Genomic DNA, 13,801 nt, shown 5'->3' with positions numbered 1-13,801 from the left:
GAGCATAAAAATTGTTTGTACCCCCGCTCCAACCACTATAGAGGGAAAAGAAAAACACATAATCCAGAGGAGCAGAACATTGCACTCCAAACCTGCAAGTCAGTCATACAATCTGCACCTTTCCCCCATGTGAGTGTACCTGCTTTCTAAGCCCTCTTAGCACTTAGAATCACTGAGCACCATTCTAGCTCTATGGTCTTGAACTTAGAGCTCCCATCTCTGATTACAATCTCTTTGTCACACTACTAATTTCCTTTATCATTTTATATACTATATTTATTTACTGTCTCCCGAGAACAGGAGAGAAGCACCGAGAGGGCTAGGATTTTTGACCAAATTGTTCGCTGCCATGTCCCCCCACCTAAAATATGTTGTTGTTTTTTAATGTGTTTGATTTTTTAAAATTGGGGCTTCCAGAGGTTTAACTTTTGCAGCTTCTGCCTTTTACTAGTTTCCTTCCGAGGCGTCCTTGTCCAGCCTGTGTACCCTATCAGCCATTTCATGCTAACATTTTAGGTTCCCTTGCCATCTGACCCTACAAGGCTGATTCCTATGCTTAATCATTACCACCATCTGCTTTCTGCCATTTGTGTTTCCCTAAGCAGAACATTGCTGGAGAGTCATTACAAAACTGTCCTAAACCCACCTGCTGTAGGGACCTGCCACCTAACTTCAGCTGGATGCTCCCGGCCACCTACGTATTATTCACCTCATTATTTTCCTGGTGCCCTTCCCAGTATACACCTTTTCAGCTTTCCTGCTCATGTTTAAGCTCTCAATCTTATGCTAAAACAGCCTTTCTACTCTCAAAAGATGATAATTTCAACTCTAGCAAGAACTTTCAAGACATTTGATCAAAATCCCCTTACCAATTCCTTTTTCATGTCATCCCATTCCTCCACCTTAGAATATTTTGGACACATTCTCTCATTGTTCCTTCCTGTTTCAAGGGAAAAGTTACCCATCCTCACAACCGAGGTCACCACCTGTGGTCTCAGTTATGTGTGGGTCTCTCCCATGGTCCCCTTGCTCCTTGCATTTACATTCTCAGTGTCTTCCCCTCTGCTGGTTCTTTTCCTTCTCTCTGCAATCATGTAAATTACCTCTGACCTGGAGACCACGTTGTCCACGCACCATCTGCTTGATCCAGACCGAAATGTTCTCTCCTGTTCATTTCCATTTTCTTAAGCGTGGGCATGCCGCCTGCGTGTTCAGTTCTTTTCATCACCCAGTTATTCTTAAACTTCTCACCCAGTTATTCTTTAACTTCCCATAAATCTGGCTTTCCCCCACAGTGATTTCACTTCTATTGTACTTCCTCTCAGTCATGTTAAATTAATCATCAAATTCTGTCAGTCATTTCGTATTGTCTCTAATATTCTTCCCTTCCCACTCATGGCATCCATTAACTGAACAAGCTCTTTGGTTTACATTAGGTTTTTACTGTAGTCTCCTTATTGATTTCTAATGTACCCTGCAAAGTTCTGCAAAATTAATTTTGCTGAAATCAATTTTATCATTTGATTCTTCTATTAAAAAATCTTCAAAGACTCTAATCATAGGATAAATTTTAAGCCAGTCATCCATAGTAATTCTACTATATGCCAAGCAACCTCTGAGAAAGAGTTACAACTTCTTACCATTCTTGTTTCTAACTTCTTCCCCCTAAAACTCCCTATTCTAGCAGAAAATTCCCATCTCTACAGTTTTTCCAGCAGCATTTTACCTGATGCTTGCTAACTTTACCCATTCACTAACTCTCTACTCATCTTTCTCCATCCTTTTATTCAACAATTATTCATTTAACACTTAATATTTACCAGGCATGCTTCCAGGTGCAAGGACACAGACATGAACAATATGGTCTCAAAATCCAGCTCTTCTGGAGTTTATATTCTAATCTGGGAAGAAAAACAATAAACAGTTGTCTGGAAAGAAAGGCAGAATATTATTTTCCTTCATGATATATACACAGAGTGTGCCAAAAAAATGTATACACATTTTAAGGAAGGAAGAAACTGTATTAATATTACCCTGATGGTAACCACTTTGAGAACCTTTTATAATGGCAGAAGTCAAGTGTGACTTGTATTCATCTTTTGTTATCGGTATATATTGAGTATTACAATTTTAATACAGTTTTTTCCTTTCTTAAATATATATATATATATTTGGCACCCTCTGTCTATATATAGTCAGTTGGTAATAAATGCCAAAAGAAAAATGAATCAGGAAAGGAGGTCAAAGATGGCCTCATTGAGAAGATGGCCTTGAAGCAGAGATGTGGGGTGGTCCAAGAGGGAGCCTTGAGAAGGCAGAGGTACAGGGGAGGAAGAGCAAACACAGAATCTCAGGTAGAGCATGCAGGTGTGCTTAGGACCAGCACGGAGGACAGTGGCCGAAATGAATGAGCAAGGGTTCTTAAGGATTATGAGTGAATGAGCAAGTGGCAGGAGGTAAGTTCAGGTTATAAGAGGCCAAACTCTGAGGAGTCCTGAATGCTATTGCTAGGATTCTGGCTTTTACTCCACATGAGATGAGAGGCCATTAGAGGGTTTTGAGCAAAGGAGACATGTTCTGCTTACCTTTAAAACAATTACTCTGGCTGTTGTGCTGCGAATATGCTAACAGGCAAAGGTGAAGGCAGTGGAAACCAGTTATTGTTGCAACAACTCAGACAGGAAGATGGAGATGGCTTGGACCAGGATGGTAGTCGTGGAGGTGGTGGAAAGTAGTCAAATTCTATGAATAGTTTGAAGGGTGAGCAGACAGAATTGCTGACAGATTGGATGTGCAGTGTGAGAGACAGGGCAGTAGTGCGCAGGGCACTGAGGAATCGAATTGCCATGGATTCCGATGGGGAAGCCTTTGAGAAGATTAAGGAGTTAAGTGCTGACATGTTATATTGGTTGGGTTTATTACTCATCTCAGCAGACATATAAACTAGGCACTTGGATACCTAGGCCAGAGCTCAGGGGAGACGACGGACCAGTGTAACCCATAAAGACCTCTCCCACCTGTCCACTTCTAGAACTTCTCATCCGTAACTCTCATTTGATGTTACATGAATTGTCTCGTGGTGCCTAGTGTGTTCTTGCTTTGTATTATTTAACTCTCATTTTCTTCAAATACATATTTGTATGCTTTGTCTTCTTGTAAACAGTTGCACTCCCTTGTGGGGTAGGCCTACACCATCGTATTTCGTTAGAATCCCGTAGCACTTGGCAGAGTTTGGCTACTCAGTAGTCAGGCAATAACTACCACTGTGCAAGTTCACTACCCCTGACTTTTGAAAACAAGCATGTTTTGACTATTTCTTGTTCTCACCTTTGCAGGCCACTACGTACATGGCATTTGTATCTATGGAAACGGAGATTTAAAGTGGTTGATTAATTCGCAAAGCCTTTTTGCTAACAAATTTGAGCTTGCTACGTACCCCCTTACTGTGGAATGCCTAGAACTGAGACTCCGAGAAAGGACCCTAAATCAGAGTGAAACTGCAATACAGCCCAGTTGGTATTTTTGATCCACCGCAACTCATGACTGAAGGAATATCGCAGCTGGGAAGAAGAGCCTTTCTTTATGACAGAACTTTGCCCTGGATAACGGCTTCAGGACTGAGGTGATGACTTCAGGACCTGGCTACACTATTGTATGTTAAAAAATCCACTGGACACTGTGAAGTACATTACCAGGAGGCTGCACAGAGCAATCCTAGCACTTTGGCCACTCTGGCCATTTCCTGATGCTCACCTCTGTCAGTGTGTTGTTCGGATCAATGGTTTAAGTCTAACTGTCGCCAGATCTTTGTGCTAGATACTCATCATATATAAATGTTCAAATGAAAAGGAGAATTATAGATAATGTGATTTAGGAAAAGAAGAACTGGGTTTCTTTGAAGAGGGAATCTCCTATAACAGATCTATAGCCATATATTCATGGACACCACTCTTCTTGGCTCAACCTCACAGACATGCAAGCAGCTTTCTGGGTAACTCATCAGTCTCCTTTAAAACTTGAGCTACTAGAACTGAGAACTAGATCTTGTTCCTGAGTTTCAACACTAACCTTTTCAGTTTATTCGTCTGAAATCTGTATAGAATACACAGGATGTGCTTTAAGACAGCAGTCACTGCCTGCTGCTTCGGTAAAAAGGACCCCGGGGAAACAATGTTTCTCGATTATGTCTGATGTGCTCTGATCCCTCTTCCATCATTTTTCATTGAGAACACTGAAAAGTTCTCTCAGAAGGAAGGTATTCCTCGAAGAGGTGGTATTGCATGGATCTAGTCTCAAGTCTCTAACACCTCAGAATGGATCACTTTCCACTTCTGTCACCACCCTCCATCTCAACCAGTTATCTTGCTTGCAAAATGGAGACCAAATTCTACCATGTGAGGCTTTTCACAACTCCATAATGCTCTCGAGTGGCTTGATAATGCTTGGTGCTGATGAGAATGCCTAGATTTTTAAGAGCTTTCAATTGTGGCTGAGCATCTCTGTCCTTACCCTTTGTCCGTTCACTCATCCAATTTATTCGGTATGCGTCAATAAATATTTCTTGAGTATTTGTTACACATGAGACACGTGCTGAGAAAAGCATGAAAAGTAAGACAGATTTTTGTACTCTAAAAATCTTGGTAATGATGTTATCATTGGAAAGGCTGCTCTAGAGAACCTTAGAGATTGGTTATACTTTAATACATTTACATGCAGGATTGTAGATTGTGATATCGGACCAGGGATCTCAGTAATTACAAGTTGAGGTTAAAATCAGAGATTATCCTAGAGAGAGAAGGGAAGGAGGAGACAGAAGCTAAAGCCTGTTGTGTTCTAGGCATTCTGCTAGCTCACTACATTCAAACTTCACAGTACTCATGACCCTCATTATTATCCCCATTTTGCAAATGAAGTAAGTGAGGCTAGAGAGGCTGTTACTAAGCATTAGGAAACAAGCTCTCTGTCTGACAATTGGCATTCTCCTACTGGTCTCAGTTCATTTCCTGAGGTGTAATATTAGAGAAGGTGAAATAAAGTCATATTTAGCATACCCGAGAAGTTGGGTTTTAAGAATGGTCTGAGAAAAAGTCCTGTCACCTCAGAAAAATGTGAAGTCTACTTTTGTATTCCTCTGATCTACTGAGTCCCTTAATATTTATTTATTCAAATGAAAACAGTTACTATAACTAATGATGCATTTAATGAACACATTCTTTTCTTTTTTTATGTAATTGTGCCTGTTGAATGTTAATCATATTTAAAGGGAATGACTCTGAAATAAAGCTGGGTTTTTTTTTTCTGCTACTGAAAAAGATGGAACTATATCAGGTGGTAAAGGGCTCAGGGGTAGGGGGCACACCAAGAGCTCATGGCAGAGTCTAAAAATTGCCATTTTTCAACTTATTTGAATGACGCCACCTGTGAAGAAGAAATGTTTTACACTGGATCTTTCGCATGTAGAATGGGAAATCCTTTGGAATAGAAGATGTTTACATGTCCATTGCTGGTCATCCCTCCTATGTCTTAAATACTTTAATATTGGAAGAGTGTAGTGTTTGGGCGAGTGGGTTTTGGCTAGCCCATGGAGATGCCCGGTAACTACTGAATCTATCTTTGTTTTCCGTGATGTTCCATATTGTTTTCTTGGAAATAAATTAATATATTGTTTTCCACCTTTGGGGCTGTTGTGTATTTTTATTTGATGGTTGGTTAATATGCACTAAAGAGCACGTTTAACAAGATGATTCTCCTAGCATTAAAAAAAAAAATACGAGTAAGCACATTAATAGATACACACATACCTGTTTTAAAAAAGTTCCATCCACTGAAAAATAACTAAACATTCCCTTTTTGGGATGTTGGGGACAGTTTTGAGAATGATAGGGAAGAGAGTATAATGGAAGATCAGTTTTATTTAAATTGGGTACAACTATTTTAAAAGTTGAGTTAGGAATAAATTATGTTTCTGTATTTGCCTGCTTTATTCATTTTTTAAAAAAATCAAGATACATCTTAGGAAAAGTTAGTAACTCATGTTACTATGATCATAATTACTTGATTATCAAATGCCAAAGTTTCGGAGAAGCCTTTCAGTGCTAAGTTTTGCTAAACAAATCTTGCCCTTACTAGACAAATGGAAAGTGGTAGAAATACTAAGGGAAAAAACTCATTTAAAGGACATATTCTACATCATTTAAAAAAATGTATTTTAAAACTAAAGTGAAAAACATTTTTTTTTATTGAAGTTTATTGGGGTGACAGTTGTTAGTCAAGTTACATAGATTTCAGGTGTACAATTCTGTAATACATCATCTATAAATCCCATTGTGTGTTCACCACCCAGAGTCAGTTCTTCTTCCATCGAAAAACATTTCAAACCACAAATAATAAAAAAAAATATGATGAAAATAGAATATAGAGAATATAGAATAAAAAGTGAATTAATACAGAAGGCTATGGAATAAAAAGTGAACTCTCCCCAGAGGTAACCACTTATTTGGTGTATATTTCTAAATGCCTTTTCAATGCAGTGATATATGTGTATGTAGAAATACAAACACACTGACTTTTAAAAAAATTAGTTGATCATACAGGTATATAATAGAAATTACATATTTTTGCAACTTGCTTTTCTGGGCCATTTAAAAACAAATTCTTAATTTTAGAATAGCTTTAGTTTTACAGAAAAATTTCAGGTACTACCAAGTATAGTACCATACACTCCACACTCGGTTTCCACTATAATCAAAATGTTACACTAGTATGGTACATTTGTTATAATTAGTGATCCAATATTGATACATTATCATTATTATCTAATATTCATCCTTCATTTAGATTTCCTTAATTTTTACTTACTTCCCCCACTCCTCCCCCAGGATCCCATATAGGATACCACACTACGTTTAGTCATCATATCTCCACAGGCTTCTCTGGGCTGTGACTATTGCTCAGACTTTCCTTGTTTTTGATAGCCTTGACAATTTTGAGGGGTACTTGTTGGGTATTTTAGAAAGTGCTCCCCAGTTGGTTTTGTCTGATGTTTTTCTCAAGATCAGATTGGATTTTGTGGTTTGGAGGCAGAAGACCACAGAGGGAAAGTGCCATTTTCATCACATATCAAAGGTACTCATACCTATGTACTACCAACATGACTTACCACAGTTGATGCTGACCTTGATCACCTCTCTTAGGCAGTGTTTGTCAAGATTTTCCACTGTGAAGTGGCTCTTTTTTTACCTTTCCACACAGTACTTTTCAGAAGGAAGTCACTATTCACAGCTCATACGTAAGGAGTGAGGAATTATGCTCCCCCTCCTTTAGAGCATCTACATAAATTACCTGGAATTCTTTTTTACAGGAGATTTGTTCTTTTCTCCAATGTATTTATTTATTCAATCATTTATTTGTATCAATGTGGACTCATGGATATTTATTTTATACTCTGGGTTATAATCCTTTTTTTTTCCTCAAAGTGTCCAGCTTTGGCCTTGGGTATCTCTTTCAGTTGGCCCCTGAGTCTCTTTGGCTTACTCCCATCATGGTGGGGGTTAATGAACACTCTTATTTTCTGGCATTACAAAATGCTCCACTTGAGCGTCTCTTGCTGTCTCTTACTCAGTTTCGAGGACAAATGACAGTAGCCATGGCCTGAGAAGTACATGGTGATCAGAGGCTCAGACCCTCAGATGAGGGTCTGGGTCACCTTACCAAGCAAGCCATCTGGGCCAGCAGAGGTGCTAGTGATGGATAAGGGGACTCTGAAATGCGGAAGAGAAGAAGGAGACACTGGGTATCAGTTATGACTTCAAGACCACATGCAATGGTAGAAGCTGTAGGTCATTCCACTAAGCTGTCCCCAAGGAAACTCGATCCCAGATCTTGGAGGAGCTGTTTCCTAAACTTAAAGGAAAAAATGGAAGCTGCTCCAGTGGGGGCTGCACTGCACAAATGGGATCTCTCCAGGACTCAGGCCATCAGCCTTCTGTAAGAATTTACCCTGAGACTCAACCAAGGTCACATCCCATCTCGGGTCAGCCTGCACCCAATGCCTGAATGATTTGGGCCTATAAAGGCAATGTCCTCACTTTACGTTGGGCCCATCGCAGCTTATGAGCTCTCTGCAGGGTGGGCTGAGGCCTTTTCATGATTGCATGGCCGCACAACTCTACTCAATCCTGATTCCTTCTCTTCCCACAGAATTATTGAATCTGAAGTGCTTCCTTGTACGTTTATCTCCATTTTCGAGCCTGATTTCTGGAGAACCTTACCTGTAACATGTTTCCCACCCAAAGATGATACAAAAATTCACCTATATTTTCTTCTTTAACTTTCATAGTTTCTTCCCGCCTATATTTAACTTTTTAGCATTCACATCATCTATCACTTATTTTGTCACATGATTTCAGGTAGGGAGGTAAATTTTTAATTCTGTGACGGAAAGCCAATTATCCCAATACCATGTTTTCCTTATTGATTTGAAATGCCAACATGATCATGTTCTAAATTTACATATATTTATGCTTTTTCCAGACTCTATTCTGTACTATCAATCTTTTGATCTATTCATGTGCCAAAACCATGTTTTAAAAATTGTTATAGATCTCTGATATGTGGCAAGACAAAGAATCTCTTACTGTTCTTTTTCAAAATTTTCTTGACTATTTTTGCTCATTTAATTTTAGACAAATGTTAGAAACAGCTTATTAAATTCTTTGAAAAATCCCATTGGGATTTTTATGGAATTTGTACAGAATTCATGTTGATTAATTTTAGGGTAATTAAGCCTTGACAATGTCGAGCTGTCAATATGTCTATTTATTCAGGTCCTCTTTTATATCCTTCACTAATGCAGTTTTTCTTATGTAAGTCTTGCACATGTCATGTTATGTTTATTGTCATGTATGTTATAGACTTCTTTGTGCTTATTGGGAATGGGATTTTTAAAGACTATTTTTATTTTACTATTGATAGTGTAAAGGGAAACAATTGGTTTTGATCCTGTATGTGGTTTTTATGAAACTTTTTCATGATTTTTAATAGTTTCTCAATGTGTTACATCTCACGTTTTCTGGTACTTATCTATAAATAAGTTTTGACTTTTCCTTCTCAATATTTAGTCATTTTATTTCTTTTTCCTGTTTCCTTACATTGGTATAAATTTACAATACAATTTTAAGTGGTAGCAATGATAGCAGCTATCCTTGAGTTGTTCCCAACATTATAGGGCATGTTAAACTCTTCTGCATGGTGTTGGAAGTTTGTTGTAGGTTTCTGGTAAATACCTCTTATTGAGTTCAGAATCAGAATACCAGAAAATAAATATATGTCAAAATATATCATGAATCTATTTTTTAAAAATCCGTTGTTATCTCTTGTTTGTTGCTTGATGGAATTATGGGTGATTTGGGTTTTTAAATTTTTTCTTTGCACATGTTACTTCAGAAAGTGAGAGGAAAAGGTCACAACTCCTAATCATTTTAAACACTAGGAATGTAGCTTAGCAGTCTCTATCAAGTGGGAAACTGGAGCAGGGGTCCCTTTGAACAGACTTGGCAAACAGTTGGGAGTTGGGAAAGACGAATGCCCGTGAGGAATGTTCCCCTTGTAACTCACCCCTCTTCTGCTCAGGATGGCTTAGGGATTAAGCGGTCAGGTCAATGGGAAAGACACTAGAGGTCAACCTCCCAAGGCTAAGTTCTGACCTTGGAAAGAAGACTAACAGTGATGGCTCTGAGAGGAGGGTCAGAGGCGAAGCTGACTACATTCGCTTTTCCACAAGGAACACCTACAAGCTTTAAAAGTGGTGGGCATCCACGGTGGAAGGTTAACCTTGACCAGTCCTGTTGTAAGCCCAGGAAGCCTGGCCTACCTCTTGGGAAAGATCCTGGGGGCTGTATTAAATGGTTGTATTAGAATAACCTGATAGTAAAAGATTCTTAAGAAAAGAAGACAAAATTCATAAAGTGTCAAACGATAGAAGTGAATCTCAGGCATAATGTGATCAGGAATTGAGGATATTAGGAGAACTGGTTCAAAAAGTTAGTGCAAGATTTAGAGTGAGTTATTTATGAACTTCAGGCTATTTATTTCAGTTAAAATAAATTATTAGTGAAATTCAGACCATCAGTGGTACACAGCAAAAATGTAGGGTTCTAGAGGGCTTTCTAAAAGAGTTTTATTTTGAAATAACTTTAGACTTAGAGAAAAGTTACAAAACCATTACAGAGAGTTCTTATAGATCTTTCACCCAGCTGCTCCTAATGTTAACATCTTACATAACCAAAGTTCAATGATCAAAATCAGTTTTGTTAGAACAATGGAGAAGAAGCTGGAATGAAAGATAAGAGTCTGTGGAGCTCCACAAAGAAGTCAAGGGAGGAAAACATGACTGCCAATTTCCAACCTGTGTCAGTAGAAGCTGAAAAGTGACAGCCGGCTGTTGGTGAACCAAGTATACAAAGAACCTCAGGGAAGGGGACCAGACGGCAAAGATCTATGAAAGATGCTGAAGCTTCCCGTCCACAAAAGATGCCACAAGACAATAAAAGAGTAGGATTTTGGAAGAAGATACCAATTCCTTCATTACTCCCTAAACTGCCATCAGTCAACCTACTTCACTGAGACATCATCAGGGCCTGGTGCCAGCGGTTACAGCTGTGTCCCAGAGGCTTGGAATTGGAAGCATATAGAAGACTCTGTGAAAATGCTTACCTTAATCAAAAGGATATTCCTATCGCAACAAAGGAGGCCAAGATCTTGATAAAATCACAAAGAAAATTAAAGATGGAAAAGGAGGAAATGACTCTGGAAAGTTCCAATATTCTTGAAGTGACTGCTCCCCCTGAGGAGGGGGCACCTGCTCTTGAAGGGTCTACTGCTCTCCTTGAGGGAGTGGACAATGTCATTGTGACAACTCCCACCCCAGATGCTGTGTTTGCTTCCTGGACCAGAATTGCAGCCTGGGCTGGGAACGTGGAGACAGTGGAATCACCACAAGAGGCCTCTGGTGTCAGGTGGTGTGTGGTCCACGGCGAGGTCTCCCTGCAGACAGAGGGCTGGGTCCAGCTCATCTTACGCTGGGCCAACCTGGGTTTCTGGAATACAAGGGAGAGTGTGCATACTCTTCTTGCTACCTGCCTGCAACTTTCCACCCCTGGACCTGGAGGACAATATGTTGTGCCCCAGATGTGTTCATAGGAATAAGGTGGTCGTGAAAAGCCTCCAATGAAAAAGGGTACAGTTATGATTATAATTAATGGTAGAAAGGTGACTAAAATCGACCCCATGGTGTCACTGATCGCTGAACTCCAGGCTGCTCCACACCCTGCATGCTTCCTGCTTAGAGAGGGCACACAGACTGGTGGGGTGCAGATGTTACCCTCAGACCCCCAACATGCCTGCTGCTTCGTCTGTTGGGATACAGAATCTTATGTTTTAAAGTGGAAAAACATTTCACAAATTATCATTCCTTGTAATTAATACGAGGAAAAAGTCAATACCATTAAATGATTACCCTTCTGAAACAGAATTGACTTAAGCAGCTCTTTTAAAGTGGGAACCTGAGCCAAGCATTGAGAAGAACAGGTTAAGTAAAGAAACAATAGTATGCTCCCATATTGGATTCCACATCTCAGAATTTTCACTCCTTTGGGGGGCTGCTGCCTTCCAATTTTAAGTTCAATGAGTTCAGTCTCTTGACTGTTGTAAGCCAAAGGGAACACTGTTATTCTCTCCACTCCCCAAAATACATTCTTAATATACGACACAACATTTTTTGAAGTTTTCTAAACCTGAGATTTCTATGATGTGTCTCTGGGATAAAAACACAGGGCACTTCACCAGTGTTATTTCCACTTGTAAGTATTTTGTATATATTTACTGATTAAAAATGTTCAAGGTTACTTTGGAATCATAGATACATAATATGTTTAAAATGTATATATAAAATAATGTATCTGTTGTATTTAGGAAACTGTGTTGTATGCAAATTAATGTTCTTAATAGGATTAAGCCAAAAGGCATGGTTATTAGTGGTTGGAACTTTTCTGTGTAATAAATAATACTGTCATGCAGGGACTCAGCCGGGGTCTCTTCTGGGGTCTCTAGTCCCGCTCTCCACATAAGAACACAGGATATGGTGAGGCCAAAAAGGAACACCCACGGAGCCATAGGTAGGGGAGTCATACCACTGTATTCTCACTGGCGCTGGGTTGGAGACACAGGAAGCAGGAGCCACACTATCTGCAACCTGCTGTCCGCTTCTCTGCAATCCTCAACCTGACTACACCGTGCTAACTGTAATCTGCTCTTGCTAGCTCAGCCACCATCTTCTTGCTAGCTCCCATTTTCTGCTAGTGTAGCCACAGCAGTTATATTAGTGGCCAATGGCTCACTGGTTACAGCTGACGGCCAACTAGCCACAGCTGATGGCCATCCAGTCACAGTTGATGGCCATTTACTACCTGAGTGAGCAACTTTCCACATGAGGCTGAGAGCCTGGAAACAGTACTCCTGGCTCTGTCCCCACAAATACATACATTTTATTCTTTTAAAAAAAACCACAAAATTTTTGTTTGGTCTTTATTTCTGTGCTGGCTGTGTGTTGAGAGTTGGGGCCAGCTGCCTTTCACTTTTGTCCATGACAAACCAGATGGGTAAGACAAATCCTAATAACATGTAGTGCCATCACATCAGACCAAATGACAGCAAGGGACTGGTCTCAAATGATACTTTCTGATGAAAACTGTACTACAGAAAGGAAAATTCTGTGCATTCTCTATTTCGGTCTGCGGAAATGAGATAACAGAAAGGGATAAGAGAGGAGAGCAGATTCATAATTGTATCACTAAGAAAGTCGTGGAGGAAAAGCAGGTGTATGGCAGTCAAAAAGTGTCTTGCATTTTACAGATCACTGGTTGGAAAACTCTAATTTAGATGCATATTCTCACGATTTTACTAAATAAATTTAATGGGTCATGACGAGCTAGGAGGAAAAGCACTGATTACTGCCATGTCTAAATATTTAAACTCCGGTGCTTAACACCTTTGGTGATCCCCTTCCACATACCTCTGAGCGGGTGAGGCATGGTAATTACACAATTAGCAGTCACATGGTGGCTTTCACAGGTGACTTAGTAGGAAGTACTTGAATGAGATTTTCCAATGGCACCATTGCATCAGAGATTAGCCAGTGGAAAGAAGAATAGTTTAAAGAGTGACCACAGTAATAGCTTGAGATTCTTTTGGGATAACAGTTAAGAAAAGCAGCAGAGTGACTTAAATACACTATGGACTGGTAGAGAAATATTTGAAAATGTAAAACGTTTGCCAAAACCCTGATGTTGTAGTCATTACCATATGTGGAAATTTTCCTATCTGGATATGTGATCAAGAAACTTTTCTGAGGAATGGTGGCAATCTGGGCAGATGTCATTTGAGAAACTTCCACAAATATGAAATGGGGTAAAGAAATGTGTTTTCATAGGATATTTGAGCAGAAAGTTTCCATTCATTCATTTATATATTTAACAAACAAACAAACTGACAGGTTCAGGTCTTGGGGATATAGCTATGCTTCAAGACTGGTCTATCTTTCGTAGGCTAGCTGAAGGGATAGAAAAATTACAAAAATATACCAACAAACAAGATAAGTTCAGATAGTGATTAAGTGCTGTGAAGAAAATAAAACAAGGAGAGGTGATAGAGGTCAACAGGTGTGGAGGCAGAGGGGCTCCTTCAGATTAGGCTGCCCGGGAAACCTCTCTGCAGAGGCGACATTTTGAAACTACAGTTTGCTATC

The 13,801-nt window shown here is 39.5% G+C and overlaps 1 protein-coding gene and 1 pseudogene across 1 annotated transcript in view; both read left to right on the top strand.

Annotated features, from left to right (window-relative positions):
* The window catches only part of GCNT2 (glucosaminyl (N-acetyl) transferase 2 (I blood group)), a 35,357-nt gene extending 29,683 nt beyond the window's left edge, over positions 1–5,674 (top strand). The window contains exon 3 of the mRNA XM_019752340.2: positions 3,336–5,674. Coding sequence (XP_019607899.1) covers positions 3,336–3,526 — 191 coding nt within the window. The 3' untranslated portion in view covers positions 3,527–5,674. The remainder of the gene's footprint in view (positions 1–3,335) is intronic.
* A 4,291-nt stretch (positions 5,675–9,965) lies between these two features.
* LOC109458558 (developmental pluripotency-associated protein 4) lies at positions 9,966–11,737 on the top strand (annotated as a pseudogene).
* The last annotated feature ends 2,064 nt before the right edge of the window (positions 11,738–13,801 follow it).

This window comes from Rhinolophus sinicus, linkage group LG06 (assembly GCF_036562045.2).
Source record: "Rhinolophus sinicus isolate RSC01 linkage group LG06, ASM3656204v1, whole genome shotgun sequence".
Lineage (NCBI taxonomy): Eukaryota > Metazoa > Chordata > Mammalia > Chiroptera > Rhinolophidae > Rhinolophus > Rhinolophus sinicus.
This window is presented reverse-complemented; position numbering and strand designations above follow the sequence as displayed.